The 11,610-nt window shown below is 65.7% G+C and overlaps 1 protein-coding gene across 4 annotated transcripts; it reads right to left on the bottom strand.

Annotated features, from left to right (window-relative positions):
- Window positions 1–731: 731 nt before the first annotated feature.
- SF3B2 (splicing factor 3b subunit 2) lies at window positions 732–11,523 on the bottom strand. Of its 4 annotated transcripts, none has more exons than XM_069809373.1 (22): window positions 11,350–11,523; window positions 10,828–10,874; window positions 10,495–10,572; window positions 9,709–9,909; window positions 8,994–9,053; window positions 8,640–8,757; window positions 8,432–8,526; window positions 8,081–8,186; window positions 7,910–7,992; window positions 7,323–7,520; window positions 6,951–7,088; window positions 6,551–6,631; window positions 5,593–5,820; window positions 4,894–5,043; window positions 4,000–4,089; window positions 3,534–3,641; window positions 2,927–3,034; window positions 2,215–2,357; window positions 2,014–2,115; window positions 1,490–1,589; window positions 1,184–1,369; window positions 732–1,084 (listed from the first exon to the last, which is right to left on the bottom strand). In XM_069809373.1, exons 1-22 carry the CDS (start codon window positions 11,495–11,497, stop codon window positions 1,016–1,018), a joined length of 2,637 nt encoding a protein of 878 aa, XP_069665474.1. In that variant the 5' UTR covers window positions 11,498–11,523; the 3' UTR covers window positions 732–1,015. The 4 variants fall into 4 exon arrangements, with proteins under 4 accessions (XP_069665474.1, XP_069665472.1, XP_069665473.1 ...); XM_069809371.1 differs by having other exon boundaries at window positions 732–1,087; window positions 11,350–11,522; XM_069809372.1 differs by having other exon boundaries at window positions 732–1,087; window positions 7,910–7,989; window positions 11,350–11,522.
- Between the last annotated feature and the right edge of the window lie 87 nt (window positions 11,524–11,610).

Genomic DNA, 11,610 nt, shown 5'->3' with positions numbered 1-11,610 from the left:
CGAGGAGCGTCACTGGGGGAACATGGGGATGGTGGGGACGTGGGGGGGACAAGGGGACAGGGGCTGGGGACACTGGGACAGGGCCAGGGGACATGACATGGGGACACAGCCTGGAGCCATGGCGATGGGGACACAGCCCGGGGACAGGGGGACACAGCCTGGGGATGGTGGGGACATGGGGACAGGGGCTGGGGACATGGCCTGGGGACACAGCCTAGGGCTCATGAGGACATGGTGTGGGGACACAGCCTGGAGACACGGGGGACATGGGCTAGGGCTGGTGGGAACATGGCGGGACACAGGGACAGAGCCTGGAGACATGGGGATGGGGACACAACCTGGGACAAGGGTACAGGGCCTGGGGACATGGGCTGGAGCTGGTGGGGACAGGGGCTGCGGACATGGGGAACAGGGGCTGGGGCTAGTGGGGACAGGGGGGACAGAGTCTGGGAGTGGTGGGGACACAAGGACACAACCCAGGGACATGGGGACACAGCCTGGGGACGCCGAGGCCATGCTGCTGCTGCAGGGGCACAGGGCTGGGGGACACCAGGGCCACCGCACAAGCTGTGCTGCCAGGGCACCGGGCTGGAGCCTGGGGACACGGTGACAGCCAGTGAGCCGCACTACTGGGACATGGGGACCCCCGGGGACAGGGTGACAGTGAGCAAGCCACGCTGCCGGGACATGGGGACCCCCGGGGACATCAGGCAGAGAGTGAGGCTGAGGTCGGGGGGGACACACAGTGGGGACACCCACCTTTTATTTACAAAACAAAGGGGACAGGGATGAGGACAGGGACGGGGACATGTCACCGTCCCCAACAACCAAACCACACAGCCCCGGTCCAGCCCCGGGCGCTACCGGGGGGGTGGGAGTTGGGTGCCACCCCCTCCCCAGTGATACCACCCACCCACCCCCCCCCCGCCATAGGGAGGTGGGTGCTGGGAGGTGACAAAAGGCTGGTCCCGAGGAGGGTGACAAAAGAGGTGACAAACGTGTCACCCCCCCCCTCCTAGAACTTAAACTCTTTATATTTTTTGCCGCCTCCCCGGGCGTCCTGCGGCTGCGCCTTCCGCTTCTTCTGCTGCAAAAGGAGAAGGGGGGGACACGCAAAGAGGGGTCAGGGAGGGTGACGAGGGTGACGAGGTGACAGAGGTGACAGGGAAGGGACCGTCCCCACCTTCTGCTTGGCGGCGTGCTCAGCCACCATGTCGCTGAAATCTTCTTTTTCCACCTGGGCCTGCTGCTCCCGCACGTGTTCCTCGTATTTCTGCGTCATGGCCGTGGGGTCGAGCTCGAGCTCCTCGGGGGCCAGGGCCACCTCCACCCCCTGCGCCTCGGGTACCGGGCCCTTGCGCCCCATCACCTAAGGGGGGGGGACACGGGACACAGAGACACAGAGGGAGGGGTTAGATGGGTGGTGGGGGGGGTGACATGGCACCCGTGGGTGCTGGGAGGAGGTGGTGGGCTGGTGGGGGGTGCTCACCGCCGACATGTCATAGATGTGGGTGGAACCCATCATGGCGGTGCCAACGGTGGCCGTGCGCTTTTCAGGGACCACCGTGAAGAGCTGGGGGGTCTCGCTGCTGTTTTGGGGAGGGGGGGACGACAGACACACACATTCTCAGCACTGCGTGCCCACCTAGGTGCCTCCTGCTTACCCCAAAAGCTAGCACCGCCCCCCATTCTCCCAGCACTCCAAGAGTCCCTGGGACCCGCTCCCAACCCTCAGCACCCCAAGCCCCCCCCGCACCCATCCCTAGCACCCTAAGAGCCCCCCAGAACCCACCCCTGCTCTCCCAGCTCCGTGACCCCCACCCCAGCACCCAGCCCTGTTCTCCCAGCACCCTGACCTCCCCCAGTATCCATCCCCACCCCCCCAGCACCCCAAAACCCTCAGCACCCACTCCCCATCCTCCCACCACCACTCCCCCCCAGCACCCACCCGTGCTCTCCCAGCTCCCCCCAGCACTCATCCCTGCTTTCCCAGCACCCTGACCCCCCCCTCACCCATCCATGGCTTCCTCAATCTTCTTCTTCCTCAGCTCGATGAGCTCAGGGGTCTCCATCCCCGCTGGCACCGAAGAGAAGCCCCCGGGCGTGATGAGGCCGCTGTGGGGAAACAGAAAGGTGGGGGGGGGGGCGGCGTCAGGGTGGGTGGGTGACAGCAGCAGGGGGGTCCATGGGTGCTGGAGGGGGCCCCCCCCCCACCTGTCTGCGGGGGTGATGAACCCTGTCTCGTCCGGCTTCTCTTCGTCACTCTCTTCCTCCTCCTCCTCCTCTGAGGACTCCTCGTCCGAGGGTTCCAGCTCCCCCCAGGGCGTCCGGTCGATCTCTTCCTCCTCCTCCTTTGTCTGGGGGGGGATCAGGGGGGGTCAGAGGGGGTATGGGTGCTGAGGTGGGGGTGTATTATGTATGGTGGGGGTGTATTATGGGTGCCCAGGAGGGAGGTACAGGTGTACCAGAGGGGGGACCCAAAAATGGTGGTGGGAGGGAGAGGGTCCCCAAATTGCTCAGGAAAAAGGGAGGGGGGCATGGGGGGGGGGGTATGGGTGCTGGGGGGTGGGATTTGGGTGCCCAGGGTGGGAAAGGAGAGTGACCACGGGTGCACAGCAAGAAGCAAGGTGGGAGGAAAACTGGACACACACACACACACACAGAGGATGGAGGGGAGGAGTCTGGGGGGGTCCCCAAATTACTCAGGAGGGACTGGGGGGCACAGAGAATTCATGGGTGCCCCCCCCCAGGGGCTCAGGGTCACCCTGGATGGCTCATGGGTGCTCTGAGCATATCAGGGTGGCTCTGCAGAGCTTCGGGTGGCTCACGGCGGTCCCTGGGGGGTTGTGGGACCCCCCCGGGGGGTCTTGGGGGAGCATGGGGGGGACTGAGGGAGGGTGAGGGGGTCTGGGGGGGGCCCCGGTACCTGGAACTCAGCAGCGTTGGTGCCAAAGACGTCGCCGTAGAGCGGCTTCCCTGTCTCGTCCACGGGTGGCTTCCCCCAGCCCCCAGCGTGGTACCCGAAGGAGCAGCCCTAGCACCGGCAGGAGGGTTGGGGGGGGGGAGGCACAGAGTCCCCCCCCAGAGAATCCCGACACCCCCCCCCCCCCGAACCCCTCCCAGCTCCCCAGAGACCCCCACCAGCCCTCAGGCACCCCAACCCCCCCCATACCCAAAAGAGCAGCTCTGTAGCAGAAAAGCTGGCCACAGGCCCCCCCCAGAACCCCCAAAGCCCCCCCAGACCCCCCACCAACACCCTCAGAGACCCCCAACCCCCAGGCACCCCAAAATCCCCCTTGGGCCCCCCAAATCCCCCAGGTACCCAAAGGAACAGCCTTTGGGTCCTCCTGGGACCCCCTGCCCCCCACCAAGACCCCCTGGAACCCCCAAACCCCTCCCCAGTCACCCCAACCCTCTCCCCAGCACCCAAAGGGGCAGCCCTGCAGCACCCATGGACCGGCAGGGCCCCCCAGCACCCAAAGCCCCCAAGGACCCCAAATGCACCCTCCCAGCACCCAAAAGCCCCCTCTCACCTCAGGGATGGGGGAGTTGAGCCCCGGGATCTTGAGGTTGGGGTAGGAGGGGGGGGGCCCGTAGCGCTGCATGGCGATCAGCCAGGGTGGGGGCACCTTGTGCGCGTTCTGCCAGCACCATGAGGGGGAGGCTCAGCACCCATGGGTGCCCCCTGGCACCCAATGGTACCCACCTACCCCCTCAGCCAGCCACCCCTAACTCTGGGTGTCCCCCAGTACCTATAGGTGCCCCCCAGCTCACCCACAATACCCAGGGCAACACACAGCTCCCCCCCCCCGCAGACTTCCCCTCCCCCCAGCACCCATGGGTGCCCCCCCCAGCCCCACTGACACCCCCCCAAGGCACCCACCTAGCCCCCAGGCCAAAACTCCAGCTTGGGGTGCCCCCCAGCACCCACGGGTGCTCCCCAGCCATGCCCAGGGTGATGCGCAGCCCCCCCCAGCACCCACAGGTGCCCCTGCTCACCGGCCCCACAGGCATGCCCAGGGCGATGCGCAGCTCGTCCGAGAGGTCGCCCGGCTTCTTCTCCTTCAGCCGCGTCTCGAACTCCTTCCCCTGGGGACGGGGACAAGGACGGGGTGTCACCAGGGCCGGGGGGGACACACAGGACACCAGGGAGGGGACATCGGGGGGGGAGGGGGGGAGGGCAGAGGAGGACGGGGACATTGTCAGGGGGACACAAAGGCTCAGGGTGGCACAGGGACAACCCCGAAGGACAGGGGGACAGTGCTACAAGGACAAGGGGACAACCCTGAGGGACAGGTGTACGCACCATCGGGGGGGACATGGGGACAACCTTGAAGGACACGGGGACATCCCTGAGGGACACGGGGATACCGCTAGAAGGACGGTGGACAACCTTGAGGAATGGGGGATGCTGTTTGAGGGATGCGGGGACACCTTTGGGGGGCATAGGGACACCCTTGGGGGACATGGGGAGACACTGCTAGAGGAACTTGGTGGCACCATCATGGAGAACATGGGGATGCGCTTGAAGGCCATGGCAACACTGCTACGGAGACATGGGGACAACCCTGAGGGACATGGGGACATCGCTACAGAGACAGGGTGGCACCATCGGGGGGACATGGGGACAACCTTGAGGGACATGGGATGTCCCTGAGGGACAGGGTGGCAGGGATGGGACCCCACGTGGGTGCCAGGCGGGTGACAAGCCCCTGCCAGGGTGCTGGCGAGTGGGGGCATGATGACACCCTAAGGTGACAACTCCTGGTGGGGTGGTGACACTGGCTCCTGGTGACACCTCCCCAGCCCAACGCCAGGCTGGAGGAGACATGAGCCTGTTGGGGGGCACCTATGGGTGTGGGAAGAAGCACCCATGGGTGAGGGGGTGCCTACCTCGTAGTAGAGGTCCCCGTGGATGGTGAGTTTGGGCTTGGTCTGCCACTTGAAGAAGGCGTCGTGCAGCTTCTGGTAATCGATGTCGATCTTCCCCATTTTGGGACGAACCTTCTCCCTCATCTTCGACTTCATTGTCTTCTGCTCCTCCTGGGAGGGGGGATATGGGAGGTTGGGGACACCCAGAGTGTCCCCAACACTTCTGGGGATACCTATAAGGTGCTCAAAAGTCTGGAGGAGGACCCAGAGGTTCCTCATGATAGACCAAGGGGCACCTGGAGCCACCCTCAACGCCCCAGATAGGCACCTACAATGTCCCCAAAGCCCCAAACGTCCAACCGTGACGTCCCCCAAAGCCCCAAACGGGCACCTACAATGTCCCCAGAGCCCCTGACATCCAAACATGACGTCCCCGAAGCCCCAGCTGTCCAACCACCACATCCCTGAAGACCCAAATGGGCACCTACGACATGCCCAAAGCCCCAGCTATCCAACCATGTTGTCCCCAAAGCCCCAAATATCCAACCATGATGTCCCCAAATCTCCACATGGGCACCTACAACATCCCCAAAGCCCCAGATATGCAACCATGACGTCCCCAAAGCCCCAGATGGGCACCCAGCCTCCCTTACCCTCCTCTCCCCCCCACTCCCTCGTTCCCACCGTCCCCTCCTAGGCGACACCACTGCAGACATCCACCTTCTCCTGCAGGGCCTCGCGCATCTCCTGGATGCCGGTGCGCTTGATGAAGTCGGGCAGCTCGAACGGCGGCTTCTCGATGCCCCTCTTACCCTGCAGGTACTTCCGCTTGAAGCACCAGTGCCGCGGCACGGGCACCGAGTTGCGGGTGGCCTTGAGGTGCACCAAGAGCTTGGGATCCTGTGCTGTCACATCGTGCATCTCCACCACGTCTGGGCGGGCCACCAGCTGCGGGGACAAAAGAGGGGACAATTGGGTTAAGGAGGTGGTGGTAGGGGGAGGAGGAGGAGTAGAGCACCCCGGGGTGGCATTAGGGACCCTGGCGGGGCAACAAGGGGAACATCAGGGGTCTCAAGGTGACACCAGTGGCCCCAGCGAGCTTTGTGGCTGGGTACAGAGTATCCCAGGGTGGCACTTGTATCTCCAGTACGGTCTCAACGGGAATATAGAGCACCCTAGGGTGGCACCTGTGTACCCAGTGGGCTCCCAAGGCAGCCAAAGGGCACCCCAGGGTGGCATCAGAGTCCCCAGAAAGCTACATGGGTGTGGCATGGGGACCCCAAGGTGGCACCAGGGGCTCTGGTGGGGTGACAAGAGGAACATCAGGGGACCCCAGGTGGCACCAGTGGCCCCGGAGAACTACTTGGTTGGAATGCAAGCACCCCAGGGTGGCACCGGTGTCCCCAGTGGGCACCCAAGGCAGCTGCAGGGTGCCCCATGGTGGCACCAGTGTCCCCAGTGAGCTTCATGGTTTGGCACAGGCCACCCCAGGGTGGCACTAGGGTCCCCAAGGCGACCCCTGGGCAAGCACATGGCACCCAGGGTGGCACTGGTGTCCCCAAAGGGCTCTCAAAGTGAACCCAAGGCACCCCCAGGTGGCACAGGAGACTCTACCTGGGCACAGGGGACGGGGTAGGGATGGGGACAAGGACAAGGACACATCCCCAGGAGTTGTCACCTGCTTCAGCTCGGCCACAGTGAAGCGGTTCATGCGCCGCAGCTTCTTCTTGGAGAGCTTCGGCACCTCCGGCTTCTTCTCCTGCGGGGGCACCCACGGGCTGGCACCTGGCTGCTGCCAGGCCCTGATGGCACCCAGCCACCGTCCCCCACCCCAGAGTCCCTCCTGCCACCCGTGTGTGTCCCCCCAGGGACTGTCCCCACACCCCCACGGCCACCTCCGGGACTGTCCCCACCCCAGACCCGCCTCTTGTCACTCCCCCCAACACCACGTCCCCAATCACCCCAGCGATGTCCCCAAGCAGACGTCACCCGCTGCCACCCCTCATCCCTGTCCCCCACCCTGGAGATGCCACCCCCTCTGTGTCACTGCAGCATCATGTCCGTGTCCCCCCCACGACCTGCTCGTCCTCGGAGCTGTCATCCTCGCTGCCCTTGTGCCCGTCCTCGAAACCTTTCTTCTTGGGGACGGTGGCACTTTCTGCCCTGTCCGCCTTGTCTGGTTCTTTCTCTTTGTCCTTCTTGACGTCATCTGTCAGCTGGGGGGGGCACAGGGGGGTGCTCAGGGGCACCCTAAGGTGCTGCCACCCCCCCGCCCCCAGTACCCACTGGGTGCCTCCCACCCATCCCAAATACCACTTTAAAGGTATAAAAAATTCCCCTAAAACCCAAAATCTGTCACCTAAGAGCGCAGCTGCGTGACATTTAGAGATCTCCCCCAAGGTGCTGCCACCCCCCAGCACCCACTCGGTGCCCCCCACCCCCATAAATACCTTAAAAGCCTCAAAAATTCTCTTAAAAAACACAAAATTGGGGTCGTAGATCTCGGGCTCCTCGGTGACATATTCGATTTCCACAGCGGGGCTGTCTCCTGGGGTCTCCGGGTCCCCCCGGGTTTGGGTGGGGGCCCCTTCCCGCACCGCCCCCCGCCCCCGTTTCTTCTTCTTGCGGTTGCGGCGCTTGCGGTTGCGCTGGGGGGACACACACATACAAAAAGACACAACAGTGATGTGAATGACCCGAGAATGGCCTAGGGATACACCCTGACTCCAGACATGATCCATGTGCCACGCCCCCCCCCCCCCCCTCCCAGCAAGTATGGGCACCCGAGAGAGGTCCTGGGTGGGAATGGGCACACTGGGGACCCCCCGGCAGGATCAATCCCCCCCCCCTGCAAAGCAGAACCTCCCCCCCACAAAAGACCTCCTGGGTAGGAAAGGGCACCCTATGCCCCCCGCCCCGGAGACCCCTCTAGACCCCCAGGGTGCTTCTGAGCAGGATCCGCCCCCCCAGGGACTCTCCGAGCCCCGTTTCCCACCCCCCCATCCTGGGTGACACTGTGGGTGGCACCCATTCCCACCTCCTTTTTGGAAAGCCCGGCGTCTTCTTCCGCCTCTGAGGCCGATGCTGACGCCCGTGGCTCCGTCTCCATCTCATCCTCTGCTGCAGGGACACGAGTGAGTGTGTGTGTGGGGTCTGGGTGCTGCTCCCCCCCCAACCAGGGGCACCCATGGGTGCTGGGTGGGCTCACCCGAAAGCCCGGGCACGGTGATCAGCTCCTCCTGCCGGATCTCCTTCAGCTGCAGGATCTTCTCCAGCGCCTGTGGGATCTTGGGGCCCACGGTCGGGTCGTCTGGCTGCGAGGTGGGTGGGGGGGTGGTCAGGGGACCCAGGCATCTGGGACACCCCCAACCCCCACCCTGAGAACCCAGGAGGACCCCCACCCACGTGGAGAATGCAGGTGTCCAGGAAACATCCCCCTGCCAAAGCATCTGGAAGACCCCCACCCAAAGAACCTAGGCGCCCGGAGACCCCCACCCAAAGAACCCAGGCACCTGGGAGACCCCCCCACAAACAACCCAAGAGACTCCCCCTTACCCACCTCTCGGCTCTCCTCCCCAGGGGGCGGTGGGGGCCCACGAGGGCGGGGGGCACCCATAGGCACCCCAGATATGGGGGCACCCATGGGTGTGCTGCCTGCAGGGTGACAAAGTGGGGCTGTAAGGCGGGGGGGATGATGACAGGCCACCAGCAGTGTCGTGTCCCATCCCCCCCCACATGGGGGTGGCCATGAGGCTGGTGACACTCACCTCGGGGGGGCAGAGGAGCCCGGGCACCCATGGGTGCCACGTCAGGGGGGGGCCGGGGCACTGCGGGCGCCAGCTTGGCCATCTCCTGCTGCCGCTCTTGCTCCAGCAGCACCGCCGCCTGCGGGGGGGAATGACAGGAACACCCATGGGTGACGAGAGCACCCATGGGGGCACCCACGCCCACCCCCATGCCTGCAAAACATCCCTGTCCCCAACCCCATGGGTGTCCCCTCACCAGTTCCTGCACCCACTGGTGTCCGTGCACCCATAGGTGTCCCTGAGCCCGTCCTTTTCTCCCTACCGATGTCCCCATGCCTGTTCCCGCACCCGTGGGTGCCCCCCCCCCGTCCTCACCCTCTTCTGCTGCTCCAGCAGCTCCTGCTCCTTGGCCTTGTCTCCAAACGGGTGCTGGCCCTGGGGAGGAGATGGAAAACCGGAGCACCCGTGGGTGCTGGGACAATGCTTCCACATGTTTCTATACGTGCAGCAACCCCCCAGCACCCACGGGTGCCATCCACGTTCAGAGCACCCATCTGGCACCCGTGGGTGCTCCATGTATTCACAGCACCCCCAAGACCCGCAGATAGTTCCATGTATATTGGGGGTTTCTCAGCACCTTTAGGTGCTCCCCATGTTCATATGACCCCCCGACACACCCATGACTACTCCCCACACCCACAACACATTCCAAGCACCCGTGGGTGCCCCCCAAACACAGATGGGTACATCCCATCTCCGCAGCGTCCCCCCAGCACACACAGGTGCTCCTGTACCCATGCCCCCCCTCCAGCACCCACAGGTGCCCCCCAAAATCCCCACAAAAACCTCTTAACCCACCCACATTCCCCCAGCTCCCCCCAAAACCCCCACCCATGGGTGCCCCCCCCCACCAGCCCCTTAGCTCACCCAGACTCCCCCAGCTCCCCCCCACCCATGGATACCACCACCCTCAACAGCCCCACAGGAGCCCCTTAACCCCCCCAGCCTCCCCCAGCCCCCCCAACTGCAGGTGCCCCCAAACCTCCCCCACCCATGGGTGCCCCCTCCCCCCCATGGGTGCCCCCCTCACCTGCTGGGCCCTCTCCTCCTGCAGCAGCAGGGCCGCTTGCTGCTGGGCCAGCGTCAGCCGCTCCTCCTCCGACAGCCCCTCAGCCCCTGGCCCTCGCAACCCGGGGGGGGGCGGTGGGGGGGGCACCCCCAGCCCGTAGCTCAGCCCCAGCCCTGGTGGCGGGGGGGGCACCAATGGGTGCTGCAGGGGCAGGCTAGGCAACTGGGGGTGGGGGAAGGCGAGGGGGGGAGAGTATGAGTTTATCCTACCCCCCATAGCACCCACTTCCCTCACCCCCCCCCCCCAAACTGGGTACTCTGGGGGGTGTCTAAACAACCCCCACCCCAAAACTGGGCACCCTGGGGAGATTCTGCCCCCACCTGTAGCACCCACTGCCCCCCCCAACCCCAAAATTGGGTACCCTGAAGGAGTTCCTGCCCACCCCCCCCACCCCAGCACCCACAGCCACCCCCCATTTGAGCAATTTAAGGGGGCTCTACCCCCCCTATAACACCCACTGCCCCCCCCACCCCACCCCTCAGCCAGGCACCCTGAGGGGAATCCCACCCCTCTGTTGCACCCACTGCCCCCCCCTCCCCAAAACTGGGCACCCTGGGGGAGTTCCTACCCCCCCCCCCCGCAACCATAACAGGGCACCCTGAGGGTCTTTCTGCCTTCCCCACAGCATCCAATGCCACCTCCCCCAATGGATCACCCTAAAAGTCTTCCCCCCCCGCCCCCCATAACAGAGAACTCCAAACTCCTTCCTTGCCCCCCCCCCCCCCAGCACCCAGTATACCCCCTGACCTGCGCCGGCAGCGGGGGCTGGGCAGCCTTGTCACCCTCCTCTGGGCGCAGAACAGGGCGGCTCAGGACGATCCCTGTCTGGGGCGGGGGGGAAGACGACGACGACAATGGGGCACCCGGTGAGGGGACGCCCACCCTAAGGGAACATGAGGCGGAGGGCACAGAGACCCCCACCCCAAGAGGACATGGGGGTCCGGCCCCCCCCCCCAGGGAATGAGGGGACTCCTCCAGCCCAAGGGGATCAGGTCAGGGATGGGCACCCTATGGGGAATGGGGGGGTGTATTGGCGGTGCCTCCCCACCCTGGGGGGTCCTGAGGCGGTGGGGGGCTCACCTGCATGGTGTAGGCCTGCAGCCGCTCCACCAGCTCCTCCCGGGTACCTGAGGGGCATGGGGGGGGGGGGGGGAGGCGGGTGTTAGGGAGCCCCCAAATTCTGCTCCCCAACTCCCCACCACTCTGGCTACTCCAAGACACCCTCACTTCCTTACAAGGGCCCCCCTCCAATTATTCCTGGGGACCCCCCCCAACTGTCCCTAGGGTCCCCCTTCACCCCCCAAAGACCCAAAGGGATGCCCCCAGGCCCCCCAACTACCTCTAGAGACCCCCAGCACCCCCCAACCCCCCCGAAACCCCAAGGGACTCCCCCAACTGCCCCTAGGGACGCCCCCAGCACCCCCAACCCCCCCAAAACCCCAAGGGACCGCCCCCCAGCTGCCCCTAGGGACTCCCTTCACCTCCCACATACCCCGAGGGACCCCCCCAGCACCCCCCAGGTGCCCCCCAAAGACCCCGAGGGACCCCCCCCGGCCCCCTCAACTGCCCCTGGGCCGCCGCTGCCCCCCCCCCCGGACCCACCCTGGGCGGGGGCGCCGATGCCGGCCAGGGTGGCCTGCAGCTCGGCCGGGGTCCAGCCCGCGTAGGGCGGCAGGTCGCCCCCTCCGCTCCCCCCCGCTCCGCCGCCGCCGCCGCCCCCGGCCGCCACCTCGGCCCGCTCCGCCGCCATTTTCTGAGGGAGCCCCGCGCGACCCCGCCGCGCACGCGCCGCCCGGCCAATCGATCCGCGCCCTCCACCCGACCGGCCAATCGGCGCTCGGCACCGCCCCCTTCTCCCCGCCG

Source organism: Haliaeetus albicilla, chromosome 22 (genome assembly GCF_947461875.1).
Source record: "Haliaeetus albicilla chromosome 22, bHalAlb1.1, whole genome shotgun sequence".
Classification (NCBI taxonomy): domain Eukaryota; kingdom Metazoa; phylum Chordata; class Aves; order Accipitriformes; family Accipitridae; genus Haliaeetus; species Haliaeetus albicilla.
This window is presented reverse-complemented; position numbering and strand designations above follow the sequence as displayed.